The sequence below is a fragment of the Mya arenaria genome, chromosome 6, assembly GCF_026914265.1.
Source record: "Mya arenaria isolate MELC-2E11 chromosome 6, ASM2691426v1".
In the NCBI taxonomy this organism is placed as follows: Eukaryota; Metazoa; Mollusca; class Bivalvia; order Myida; family Myidae; genus Mya; species Mya arenaria.
The window spans coordinates 78,925,317-78,940,214 of record NC_069127.1 but is presented as its reverse complement, the minus strand read 5'-3'; the positions used below and the strand labels follow the sequence as shown (position 1 = coordinate 78,940,214).

Here is a 14,898-nt window from a genome sequence, read left to right as displayed (position 1 = left end):
AGAACATTGTAGCTAAAATATCAGTGATAAGAATCATAGCCTGACAGAGTTTGACTTGAAAAACATGTACAGACAGTGAAAAAAACTCGATAGAAGATACTTTTAATCTTTTCATCAGTCTTTGTCCGATTAAAATGTTTATTCAAATATCAGAGTCATTCAAATAAATCCTATTTTATATTGCATATCAAACAATTCTCAACGTACCTGTTATAACAATTGTGACTAGTGAAATAAAATCAAATGACATTTCTAAATAGAAATACAATTTTCTTTATTTCTTTGTGGACACATGGAATAAAGTTTCCATTTTAAAATGAACACATGTGTAAAACAAACCCAGACTACAGATGCAAAAGCTTGTACATGGAATACTGTTCTTTATATTCAATTGAGTTTTAGTTTGTTGTGTAACATAGTGAATACCCCAGAGCTTTTAGTGCTTTCGTTAATATAATTTATACTGCAAAGCATTTCCCAATAAAAACAAAAGTATCAAGGTTAAATAAAGAACATAAGAGGTCTTCACTGAAATTCATGATAACTAATATCAGAACATTTACGCTACTGAAAATCAATTGGGCCCAGCCCATCTATCAATTTCTTGTTTATTGAAGCTAATTTAGTGTCAAGTAAACAAAAAAGAGATGAATCATCATTAAGATGCCTTCCAAAAATTAGATAAGAGTCTGCCCAGTTTTTCCATTGGTGGAGACATGAGCACATAATCTGTCCAGTGTTCTTGTTGGTGGAGACATAAGCACTAGAATCTACCAAGTGTTCCCATTGGTGGAGTTATGAGCACTAGAATCTGTCCAGTGTTCCCATTGGTTGAGACATGAACACTAGAAGCTCACCAGTGTTCCTATTGGTGGAGACATGAGCACTAGAATCTGCCCAGTGTTCCAATCAGTGGACATGAACACTAGAATCTGCCCAGTGTTCCCATTGGTGGAGACTGGAGCACTAGAATCTGCCCAGTGTTCCCATTTGTGGATACATGGGCACTAGAATCTGCCCAGTGTTCCCATTGGTGGAGACATGAGCACTAGAATCTGCCCAGTGCTCCCATAAGTTTAAACATGAACACTAGATTCAGCCGTTTTCCCATTGGTTGAGACATGAGCACTAGAAGCTGCCCAGTGTTCCCATTGGTGGAGACTGGAGCACTAGAAACTGCCCACCAATGGGAACATGAGCAAAAAATCTGTCCAGTGTTCCCATTGGTGGGGACATGAGCACATAATCGGCCCAGTGTTCTTATTGGTGTAGACATGAGCACATAATCTGCCCAGTGATCTTATTGGTGGTAACATAAGCACTATAATCTGCCCAGTGTTCCCATTGGTGGAGACTGGAGCACTAGAATCTGCCCAGTGCTCCAATTGGTTGAGACATGAACACTAGAATCTGCCCAGTGTTCTTATTGGTGGAAACATGAACACTTTAATCAAGCCTGTGTTCCCATTGGTGGTAACATAAGCACTATAATCTGCCCAGTGTTCCCATTGGTGGAGACAGGAGCACAATAATCTGCCCAGTGTTCCCATTGGTGGAAACATGAGCACTATAATCTGCCCAGTGTTCCCATTAGTGGAGACAGGAGCACTAGAATCTGCCCAGTGTTCATATTGGTGGAAACATGAGCACTAGAATCTGCCCAGTGTTCCAATCGATGGAGACATGAGCAAAAACACTAATAAGGATTCCTATATTGTATCATTAGTCAGTCACAATATGACAAATAGGTGATCTTATCTATACAGTTGAATACAATAAATACACAACAATAATAGATATAAATCAATTTATAAACTTGCCCTGTACAAAATTCTGATGTGAGCAAATAATTTGATTAAAATAATAAGGCAACACATGTTAAACAGCCAAATGTTCTCTATTTCTCTAAATAAAAATACATATTCAAATCCCCATCAACTGGTAAAACACACTTCTTCGTCAATAGAATTGTTGCCAGTAACACAATCAGCATCACTGAGACAACCACACCAATAATACTAAATCATCACTTTTTCCTCTCTTGTTTTAGAAGGAATTCTTAACAGAAATAGAAGATCTTACAAAAAGCAGTTTCATGCTAATGGGTAGAAGTCAACAATTTTGCCATGGATGAATGTTTTCAGTTTCATTACTAGGGATTGAAAATCAGTCCAAAACAATAATTGATCAGCCAAATCAATTGGTAAAGTTATTTCCATTATATTTTCAATATTATAGGTTAGAGAATAGTTTAATTAAAGTGGTTTATAAAAATAACAAGCTGCTAAATGTTTAGAAGTTTTCTTAACAAGAATGAACGTAAAAAACCAATTCTTCTGCTGTATTTTTATTTATTTGTAAATAGTAATTGTTCAATAACTATATTAAACCTTGATATTTTAAGCTAAATAAAATTAAGTTCTCCCATATTTTTTGTACATGCAACATTGCAATAATCCAATTTAACGCAATAAGTCATATTTTTTGTACATGCAACATTGCAATAATCCAATTTAACGCAATCAGTTTAACGCGACCACAATTGCAAACGATCCATTTTCGACAATACCCGATCATCGTTTCATCCATAATTAATACTGAAATCAGTATTTTGGAAAATTCCTATTTTGTTGCAAGAATAATACGCTCCATTCCCAGTGATTTGTAAACTTTTAAACTTTCACCAATGTTTTGCGTACTTAATAAAAAATTACCACCATGAATTGAACAGAGACATTCCGTTTTATTGAACAGGGACATTCCGTTTCATTAGAAGAAATTGAGAAAAAGATGAACATAAAATTACTGGCAACAATATTTTGAAACACAATGCTCTACAATATCTGAGACACAGTTGATAAAATTTGATATTGCACTGTTTTTGTAAAAATGGCATGATATGATAAAAGCTTACAACTAGAGTCATGTAACAATTTGTCTATTTTATAACATGTACAGTATACATACAATGCAGTGATTGCACAAATATTATCATTTCAATTATTTGTAAATCTTGCGCATAAAAATGTGTTCCTAAGTCTTATGAATACATAGCAAAACAAGACTTTTACAATGAGGTACAGCGTAAATATCTAATCAAGAAAGCATAAGCCTTTTATATCAAACAGGATAATTCTTTGATCTGGATAAAGTTTACAAATATTTTCATTGATTGGCCAATTTTTATCCGATAATAACTACTAACCAATGTAATCATTGAATTGTGAACTCTAGCCAATAGATAGCCTTAACTAAGCAAGGTGTTTTCCAATTGGCTGCATTAGTCAATATTCTGGTCAGTTTGTATATTAAAACACTTTGATTGGTTAATATATTGGATAACCATTGACCAATTAATAAACTTGTGGCCTAAACTTCATCCTAAACAAACATTAACCACAACAATACAAATGGCTATAACTTAATATCAGCAGTGTATCATATAGAACTTGTATATGAAGATGTCAGTTATCTTTACGCTAGTTTGCAAATTTAAATGACTTGATTGGATGAATATTGACCAATCATTTAATAATGATGGTTAACTTTTACCAAACCAAAAGCTTTACCAACTCTATACAATTGGCTGATGATTTATTATTATTATTACTATTATTATAATTATGTACTGTAGACTAGGAACTATGCAGTTAGAAATAACTTAATACAAAACAGAATAGCAAGTTTTTAATTAATCGTAAGAACAAATTAAGTAAGGTCAAAAAGAGCCAGAATGGTGGAGAGAAGTCATGGAATTACTTATAATATAGGCATCTTATCAACCTGCATATAACCAAGCATGACAAGATCCAGAATTTGGGTAAGACATTAATGCACCAGTCAATTGTAACCACAGCCCCCTGGGGTATACCAGGGAAATGGGCCTTGTTTCAGGTGGCCCCGCAGTACCCCTTGAATGCAGTGGTTTTGTCTTCGCGCAAAATATAGTATGCAGGTCGGGGATTTTACCTGGGGTTGGCTGGACCGTGGTTACAACTGACTGGTGCATAAGTCAGTGTTACAAATTGAATTAATTGTTTTGCTTGCAAAATCAAATTAACTATTACTTTTGTCATGGATATTAAAACTACACAGAATTATTTCTTTGAAAAGCGATCGTAGGATAATGTTGATAAGATTGGGGCCTACAATATGTTTGGAATTTTTTTCAGTTAGTGGAGTGCAAAAATGTGAACTTCTTTTTTTAATCTATAAATCAAAATGATGTCAAATTAAAGGGGCTGTACTCCGTATGATGAAATAGCGAAAAAAAAGAAGAAAATTGTCGAAAACTGACATGATCTTGGTATCGATGTGTACAATGCATTGCAACTGAAGTATCACATAGCTTACAATTAATTCATTTTTTCGCAGTTTTTTTTCTTATTTTTCCATTAAAAAGATTACTAGTTATGTCTACCTAGTAGAATTTATTCCTTATGCGTGATTGGCTAGTCGATGTTATCACGTGATATTACCAAGTAAGGTATAGCTAAAATATTCCAACCGTTTAGGGTAAGCCTTCGTAGCACAGTGGATACGACACTGGACTGCAATTTTGGCGACACCAGTTCGAACCTGGTCTCCGACTTGATTTTTTTTCTCACATTTTGGTATTTTTTTTACAATTATGATATCAAAGAGTATAACATTTTATTTAATAATTGTCCTGAGATTCGTTACAGAAAAAAACTTTTTGGGTGCCAATATGGTGTACAGTCCCTTTAAATCTCAAAATGAAAGATATCAAATAAAATTATATTTGTTTATATTTTATTTTCTTAAATTCTCAAAAACATTACCTGTTTTTGTGTGTGATCTGTAAAAATTACACACTTGTCTTAAATATAGATATTCATGGTACAGAAATATTACATTGGAATAAATAGAGAAATACACAATAGTGCAAGTATGGTACAGACATGACAGAAAAGACAGGCAATTTTGATTGATCTTAACATAATACTGTAAATTGATTGTGTTTTTTTTATTTATTGCCCCTTGAAATATGTGTTGCTTTTTTGACAAGTTTTGCAATGCTTCGTATTTGTGTTTCCATGGATATCTGAACTTCTTCTGTATTCATGTTAGATTTTTAGCTTGTCTGTTTTTCAAAGAAAAAAAAAAGCCAAGGTATTTTCAAAGGGCATGATGTCAAAAGTGTCATTGTGCACAAATTTTTATCTTAACTGAAAAAAGGTTCAATATTTTCCAATGAAACTGAGTACACATGCTGCCAGAGACTATACCCCCATAACTGTTCATTTAGTTATTGTCTAGTTACAACCCCTTTCACTGAATAAAACACAACTGACAAGCGTTGGCATTCACTCTGCAGTGCTTCTGCTTACTGTATAGCAGAATATTTTACTTACGACGTGATAGAAATGCAAATACTAGCAAATATCAAAAAATTACAGAAATCTACATCCTAATCAAGATGGTGAGCATATGGTGCTGCTTGAGCTAATGTATGATGAAAGCAAGGGTGCTACTTGAGCTAATGTTTGATGTTAGGAACTGCGCTACTTGAGGCGCTGTGTGACATTAGCGAGGGAGACTGCGAAGGCCTGGATGGCTGTGAATGGGTACTGAAAGTCCAGCGTGTATGCATTGCTGTCTATTCGACCAAACTGCATCACCTGGAAAAGGAAACAACATCATTGTATGAAATACATAGTGAAACTGCATTAAATTAATTACAGAATATACCAATAAATCTCATCTCAAGTGATTCAAGATCCATAACTCTGTAGGAGTCAATATTTTAAACATATTACAAAAAACATAAACAAGAGGCCCATGAGGGCCTATGCTCTACTGGCATGGCTCTTGTGGTCATTTTCAATCCAGAGCATGTATGTATGGGTAATAGGCAACAAACATATAGTTAACGTTTTGTGTTTGGGCTAGCTGAAAACGTTGCACATTCAACATCTGAGGACAGAAAGCGTTGTATGCAGATTAATTGCATGAACTATTTTAATATGTGCCAAGTTAAGGTCATCTGACGATAAAAAATATTTGCTTTCAAAACTGTACTCATGGTCAAAATTTCATTTCTGTAGATTTAAAAATGAAAAAGTTGGTCAAAAGGTCAACGTCAAGGTCATCCGAGGACAACATTGATGCTTGTTTTACCTCTTGGGCAGTGCCAGTTTTGACTCCAGGGGCATAATTTGAACAACCATGGTAGCGTACCACTAGATTATGCCTTATTCAAAATAGCAAGGGTCTGCATAGCTGTTTCAGAAAAAATGATTTTCAAACATTCCTAATTTAAGTATACCAAACCTGTGAACCCCGGGGGATGGCCAGTAATGACCCCAGGGGCATAATTTGAACAAACATCAAACATTCACAAGCAATTGTGTTTAGATGTATGCGCCAACACACAAAAAGATTTTCAAACATTTCCCTATTTAAGAATACCAAACCTGTGAACCCGGGGGCGTGGCTAGTAATTACCCCAGGTGTGTAATTTGAACAAACATTCGCAAGCAATTGTTTTAAGATGGATGCGCGAACGACAGACACTTTGGCCAGTAGAGCTAAAATGGCCTTTCAACAAGAACAAGGGGAAGTAACATACAAAACCAACTGCACAACCAAAAAGCATGTTGTCTCCCTTTAATCCTACACTTCATTTTACATGTAAACTTGGCTAAAAATAGACTTCGCTCATGTAGACTTGACTAAAAATAGCATTTTTTTACACTTTCAGGGCCCATAATCAAGACATGCATGGGCGGATCTGGCTGGTTTTCAAAAGGAATGAGCTCTGATGGATATCAAAATACTGTACAAGTTTCATCGAGATATAATCAAAACTGAAGACTGTATCGTTTTCAGAAGCAATTGTTTACGGACGCACATACGACTTACACATTACCATCGCATAAGCTTTTCTGGCCTTTGGCCAGTAGAGCTAAAAATCAATGACAAAAAAAACTAGAGCTGTCACAGGAGTGACGAATACCCCCAAATGCCGCCTGGACACAGGAATGGCAAACCATTCCTTTGAAAAGAGGCCATAACTCCAAGGTTACTGCACACTGCATCTTCTTTTATCATGCATGTATTGTTTGTCCGGAAACCGTTTTTCTATTTTCGTAACAGTGCACAAAAACCTTTACTCCACTGGCCCCATTTTCAATCACAAGCATTGTCTTCACAGAGGCTGCCTATACAGCAAGTTTCATCACAATATCTCATGCCCAATTAAAGTTATGAAGCAGAAACCATTTTTCTATTTTCAGTAACAGTGACCTTGACCTTGGCCCCACCAGCCCCAATATCGAACTTGACCTGTATCTTCTGAAATGTACACCTGTGTACCAAAAATTTTTCAAATCCGTTTAGCCTTTCATGAGTTATCGTCCAGAAACCGTTTTTCTATTTTTAGTAACAGTGACCTTGACCTTGGCCCCAACAGCCCCAATATCGAACTTGACCTGTATCTTCTGATGTTACACCTGTGTACCAAAATTTTTTCAAATCTGTCAAGCCTTTCATGAGTTATCGCCCGGAAACCGTTTTTCTATTTTTAGTAACAGTGACCTTGACCTTGGCCCCAACAGCCCCAATATCGAACTTGACCTTTATCTTCTGATGTTACACCTGTGTACCAAAAATTTTTCAAATCTGTCAAGCCTTTCATGAGTTATCGTCCGGAAACCATTTTTCTATTTTTAGTAACAGTGACCTTGACCTTGGCCCCACCAGCCCCAATATCGAACTTGACCTGTATCTTCTGATGTTACACCTGTGTACCAAAAATTTTTCAAATCTGTCTAGCCTTTCATGAGTTATCGTCCGGAAACCGTTTTTCTATTTTTAGTAACAGTGACCTTGACCTTGGCCCCAACAGCCCCAATATCGAACTTGACCTGTATCTTCTGATGTTACACCTGTGTACCAAAAAAATTTCAAATCTGTCTAGCCTTTCATGAGTTATCGTCTGGAAACCGTTTTTCAATTTTCAGTAACAGTGACCTTGACCTTGGCCCCACCAGCCCCAATATCGAACTTGACCTGTATCTTCTGATGTTACACCTGTGTACCAAAAAATTTTTCAAATCTGTCAAGCCTTTCATGAGTTATCATCCGGAAACCGTTTTTCTATTTTTAGTAACAGTGACCTTGACCTTGGCCCCACCAGCCCCAATATCGAACTTGACCTGTATCTTCTGATGTTACACCTGTGTACCAAAATTTTTTCAAATCTGTCTAGCCTTTCATGAGTTATCGTCCGGAAACCATGAAAACCGACAGACCGACCGACCGACAGACCGACAAGCTCACTCCTATATACCCCCTCAAACTTCGTTTGTGGGGGTATAATAAAGAAAGAATAATGTCAAGTTTTAATTTGATTATAACTTATTTAAGTCATAAGAATTTAAGTCAGTGAGCAAAAATCTCGAATTCAATATCTATGCGAATGTATTATACAACATTATTCTGATTAGCAAATGTAATATCGCATGTCCAAGACTACAAAACAAATCACCAATCATACCTGTTTGCCTCGATGTTCCACCTGAAAGTTTTTTGCGGACTCCTGGGTAACGCGCCCCCCAAAGTCAAGCTGGTAGACCTGTGAGTTCTCGTTCCATAGAGGAGCCTTGTTGTGTAATGTAAACTGGCGGCTACTTACACGCTTGTCACGCTTGTTTAAAGCCTTCCGTAACTGTAAGAGAGAATATTTGTGATGGACATTGATACAAACAGTATCACCAAGAATCAAATACTATACAAAATCCCACCAATATATACCAAATACAATCAATATCTACAAAACAGGTCAGTATCATACCGAAACCAACCAATATGTTCAAAATTAGTTAATTTTAAAACAAAATTAATTTTTTTCTCCATCATTACGGTAGGTAACCCATAAAAAAAATAGAATTTTTCATTATGATTTCAGAGGTTATTTCAGATGAACAAACATGTTTTCAACAGAGTGAGTCTTCGCCCCAAACTTTTTCAATGATCATCTTGTCAACTGTGGTGTGTAACTGGGATAAAAATGTTATGAGATAGTTCCATGATTAAGAAAATGACAAACAAAGAAAAAAGCCATAGTTTCTCAACAGAATACCCATAAATTCTCTTGTCCACTAAAACCCAAGACAACAACACCAAATGTAGCGCGGACATGTCCCTACAGGTTTCAACTTATCCTATACAAGTTAGATACAGGATGTTTCATTTCCTTCATGTTTGTAAAGGGTTGACAAAACAGAAAAAATCTGTTAATAGAAGAGAGACCAAATGGTTTGACGAAGCAGAAGCCACAAAAATGCTGGAAATCTGCAGAAGAAGGAATACCATATTTATGAAACAAGTGTAATGTTAAATTTTACTAAGTGGATTTATTTTTCACCTAATGTTGCAGAAAAAAATTGTAAGAATATGTACTCCAGCCAGGATTTGAAAAGGGCAGGGTGATAGGTCTTAATGTCCACTTTTAATGCCCTTTCAATGAACCTTAATGCGGCACTTGCAAGGGACAATGTTCAAGCCATATTGTGTGTTTTGTAACTGCTTTCAATACTTATTTCTGAAAATTTACTATGACACCATGTCCAATAAATATCAAATAAAGTTCATAATCGTCAAAGGCGGCTCTGTCAAACTAAAGGGCACAGTGGGGCATAGTCAAGACGCAGCAGGCTACCAGAAAAGGGAAGCAGGATGCTCCCCCCTGCCATTTAGGCCTAGCTTGAGCACTGAATACTACACAATATATTGTCACTGTTGGTCAATATATATATCTTCTCAACTAGACCTAAATTTCTCTAAAAATCAACATTCCATGTTTTTTTAAACAAAATAGTTGCACAACCAAACTGCAAGAATAGGTTCCGTACATTATCGCTGCAAAATGTGGTCACTCGGTTGGTCAAGATATTGTCTCTTCATCTCTGAATATCAACAATCATATTGCTGTTTTTCTAAATACAAATCCAATGATGTATTTTAACCATTTTTAAGGAAATTCAAATAAACCTGGTTCAGCTGTTATGATGTAAGGCAGGACTAATGTATTGCATTTATCATCATTCGCTCTCAAAAACCAATGGTACAGCCTAAAAGGGTTATTAAGCATCACGCACATACTTCACATGCAAATTTATAATTATCTCATACATTTCTGGGAAAAAAAATAATGCTTTGAGCCTTTGAACAGCAATTTAAAAGAAAGCCAGGCATTCTACAAAAGGTCAATGTGTCTCTTAGTTTTTATTCCTTTGAAGGTGCACTTCTTGTACAGTTGCAATTTCCAACAGTAAAAAAATTGCATCACATAGGTGGTTTCATTTTTCTCCATTATTTTTAAATTGAATTTATGAAACAATCCATGGCCATGTGAGTACCATGTTTTAAGAATGGATAAGCCATCACAGGGTGAAAACATTTCTCTTAGCATTAACTGTACATCACATAAGACTAGAAAAAGGTCAGGCAATATGACTCAGATCTCATTAGCATTGATCAATAACTTCGTTTTTGTATAATCTGAGAGTTAAAAAGTTGCCGCTTCTAACTCTACATTTTGACTGGTGTTTTCTGTCTTCCCCAATGACAATTTTCTTATAATCATAAAGCTTTCTAGAATTTAAAGCTACCTCTGACATTAACAAGATTTAACATGGTAATTTTTCCTTTTCCCCATATAGGAGGCTTTAACCCTCTACCCTAGGACTTGCAATCATATCCCCTGGAATAATCATATATATATACAAAAAAAAAACAAAAAAACATAAACTTTCATAGCATGTGATGTGTTCTCATGAACATTGACAACTTCATTCTCTATCTTTTGTATAACTATTTTCAAAATAAGACTGATGGACAACAAGATACTATAATAGAATAATTTAATCAAACATATACTTTTCGAAAAGATTCATTTATGTTCTAATGTAAATGTTTGCTTCTGTTTGAATGTTTTCTTGCCAACGGAACCTAGTCATCTTTGACCCCTGCTCTAACCTATTAAGTCTTCTTTGACCCCTGCTCTAACCTATTAAGTCTTCTTTGATCCCTGCTCTAACCTATTAAGTTTTCAGATTTCTTTGACCCCTGCTCTAACCTAATAAGTTTTAAGATTTCTTTGACCCTGCTCTAACCTATTAAGTCTTCTTTGATCCCTGCTCTAACCTATTAAGTTTTCTTTGACCCCTGCTCTAACCTATTATGTCTTCTTTGATCCCTGCTCTAACCTATTAAGTCTTCTTTGATCCCTGCTCTAACCTATTAAGTCTTCTTTGACCCCTGCTCTAACCTATTAAGTCTTCTTTGACCCCTGCTCTAACCTATTAAGTCTTCTTTGATCCCTGCTCTAACCTATTAAGTCTTCTTTGATCCCTGCTCTAACCTATTAAGTCTTCTTTGACCCCTGCTCTAACCTATTAAGTCTTCTTTGATCCCTGCTCTAACCTATTAAGTTTTCTTTGACCCCTGCTCTAACCTATTAAGTCTTCTTTGATCCCTGCTCTAACCTATTAAGTTTTCTTTGACCCCTGCTCTAACCTATTATGTCTTCTTTGATCCCTGCTCTAACCTATTAAGTCTTCTTTGATCCCTGCTCTAACCTATTAAGTCTTCTTTGACCCCTGCTCTAACCTATTAAGTCTTCTTTGATCCCTGCTCTAACCTATTAAGTCTTCTTTGATCCCTGCTCTAACCTATTAAGTTTTCAGATTTCTTTGACCCCTGCTCTAACCTAATAAGTTTTAAGATTTCTTTGACCCCTGCTCTAACCTAATAAGTTTTAAGATTTCTTTGACCCCTGCTCTAACCTATTAAGTCTTCTTTGACCCCTGCTCTAGCCTATTAAGTCTTCTTTGACCCCTGCTCTAGCCTATTAAGTCTTCTTTGATCCCTGCTCTAACCTATTAAGTCTTCTTTGACCCCTGCTCTAACCTTTTAAGTGTTCTTTGACCCCAGCTCTAACCTGTTATGTGTTCTTTGACCCCTGCTCTACCTTTTAACCTGCTCTAACCTATTAAGTCTTCTTTGACCCTTGCTCTAATCTTTTAAGTCTTTAAGATGACCCCTGCACTAACAGTGAAATATCCTTCAATTAAAATCAATTTGATATATAACTGTTATACCGATATGTTTGGTTATTGCTATCATCTGAGTGACACTTTTATATTCTCTGACTTCCCATTAACAGTTCTGAGGTTATACAATCTAGTAGGGAAATATCACAGGCCTTTCTAGCTAAAAGCTGATGTAACGTGTTTCCCTAAATACGACTGTTTATAGCTCTGAAGCATAATATCTACAGCAGTAAAAGGTGAAAAAATTCTGAGTATTGATGTGTTATAGCAAAGTGAATAGAATTCTGATACAGGCGGGATTTGAAAACAATTAAATGCAAAATAAAATGCGCTTTGAAATGGGGAAATAGAAAAAAACTGTATGGAAGGATTTGCAATCTATCTTTCTAGTAAACAACAAGGTTTTAGATGTTCCGTACACTAAATATCCTTATGCATGGGACATTTGTATGAAATGAGGGCATTTTGTTTCCCGATCGGGAAATAAATGGGCAAAAATTTAGGAAACACTGATTGGAAAATCCCTTCATTCCTGATCAGGCAATTTCCTCCACTGATGCATTTTGGGTTATTCAAATAGAAATGGATTTCAAAATGACCTATATAACATCACTAGGGGTGATTTTGATTACCTTGTGTTTTAGTTGAGCTTTCTGGAATGATTCTAGATTCTTGTAGTTGGATGAAATTCGTACATCTTCTGCAGACGAATCGTTATCATCATCAGACATTTCAATAGATCTGCACAGCTTGGCTTTCCGTTTGAACAGAGGGCTGTGATGTCGGCACTTGCCGTTTTTAATCAATTCCTCCTTGAGCTTCACAGTTGGGGAGTCTGGCTTGTGGAGCACGTGGAATGGTGATGATGGCAAGGAAGTGGTCTGTGTGATGTCCATACGCTCAAACTCACTGAGAAGCGACATGTTATAGTCTGTGTGCTCTTTTGAATTCTTGTCTAATCCATTTGGAATGTGTTCGGTGTCATTTGTTTTCACTTTCGGTAGATTATCCTTATTCAATGGTCTTAACACCACTCCTGTGTCACTGGAGTCAACACTACTTCTTTTTTTCTCCGACTTAAAAAAATCATGCTTAAATTTCTTTTTGTCATTAAGAAGTTTTTGCTGATCACATAACCTATCAATATCAGAGTCATCAGTGGACTTAGACCCTTGATTGACTGGATCAGAATCCAAATACAAGCGTTTCTGTGACTCTGATGAGGGAGTGAGGCCCTGACTGCTGTCAAACACAATATTTCCCTCGAATGTCGTATCTCGACTCGTCTGATCATCCTCGTCCGCATATTTCAGCCCCTGACAGGCTGGGTCTGCCCAGCGTTGTATGTACATGTCTGGATTGTCCTTACGAATATACTGGTCAACAAAACTAGGCACATGTTTGTTTGTGTGAATACTATCCGGTCGCGAGGTCTTTACATTGTCATCACCCGTATGATCTGAATAATTACACTCAATGTTGGCGAAAAAATAATCACCAACTATTGCACTATTTGATTTCTGCCCTGCTTGAGACTCTGTCACTTGAGATTTGTTACTGCTTTGACTAGAAATGGATGAACGCGTGCTAGACGACCTAGCACTTGTCGGACTATCAAAACTAGAATAGAGTTTAGAGTTGTTCATGAGATTTGAGCTGATGACTCCGACCACCCCAGAGTCATCATTAAATGCCTGATTTGTGGCAAACTGGCCATGCCTGGGCACCTTAGGCCGTGCTCCCCCGTAATTACTGTTGTTTATCACTAATGACTCCTCCCCTACATTAAATGCATGATTATTCTGTGGATGGGTCTCAGAGGCCGGGGAGAGCTTAGTCTTCATGCACACAGAGATCTGCTGCCTGTCTGGGTAGCAGTTGACCGTTGATCCAGTGTCCAGCCCGTTGTCTACATGGCTGGACAACTCCAGGTGATTGGTCAGTAGGTCCACACTTATGATCTCATTGTCCGTACTGGTCAGACTGTCCAGCTGACCATTGGGAATGTTGTTGAACTTCATGAAATGTTCATTGTGGGCACCGGACAACAGGCCATCCAGTAGGGCTGAAATAAAAGTCAAGCACAACCTTAAACTGATCTTGCATGAAATATTCATCACTCATAATTTATAAACAGCTTTTATTTAGTGGTATAGGCTTTCATACTTTCCAACAGTGTGGCGACCATCAGTATGGTTGCAGTGGTCAAAATTAACACAAGCCCACAAACAAGCCCACAAATCCTGCAATTGTAAAATATGAGTGTGAGGGACGGCAGGGCGTACGGTGAAAGCAGCCACTAGTTGCTCTCCCTTTGGGGAGCATAAGAATTCTTATGCCAAGCACTAGTGCAGGAATTCTGGCTTGTGTTCATCGAAAAGTAAAATTTTGATGACTGCTGTTGCTCAGAGGTTTATACCTGAATATGTAATGAACTTCTAGCAATGTGTTTAAAGCAAGGACTTCCATCAATGTCTGACAAAACAAATTTCAGTTTCCATCTTACAATTGGGACCAGGATTATTATTCTGAAAAAAACTTCTGGAATTATTCAACCATACACCTGCCCTCCATGGACAGAGTGATTAATAGGAGTGGATACACTATAACATTATTGAAAAGTGCCGCCACTTTCACATATCTGCTCATTGAATGCTTCTCTACTTGATCAAAGTCAAACACATTTCCTTTGGGAATGCCATTTGGGGGTTCTTTCTTTTTTTTACGCTAAAACTGTACCCAGTACACCGGAATGATTTATACAACTCAGACAAAACACTCTGCGTGACAGATGATGGTTCAATTTATCTCTGCAGCC

At 36.7% G+C, this 14,898-nt stretch overlaps 1 protein-coding gene across 4 annotated transcripts in view; it reads right to left on the bottom strand.

The window, feature by feature from the left end:
- Positions 1–4,382: 4,382 nt before the first annotated feature.
- Positions 4,383–14,898, bottom strand: part of LOC128237417 (tubby-related protein 4-like) — a 105,589-nt gene continuing 95,073 nt past the window's right edge. For all 4 annotated transcript variants that reach the window (XM_052952943.1, XM_052952945.1, XM_052952944.1 and 1 more), the window contains 3 exons: positions 12,713–14,145; positions 8,522–8,692; positions 4,383–5,642 (listed from right to left, as the gene is read on the bottom strand). In XM_052952943.1, coding sequence (XP_052808903.1) covers positions 5,526–5,642; positions 8,522–8,692; positions 12,713–14,145 — 1,721 coding nt within the window. In that variant the 3' untranslated portion in view covers positions 4,383–5,525. The remainder of the gene's footprint in view (positions 5,643–8,521; positions 8,693–12,712; positions 14,146–14,898) is intronic.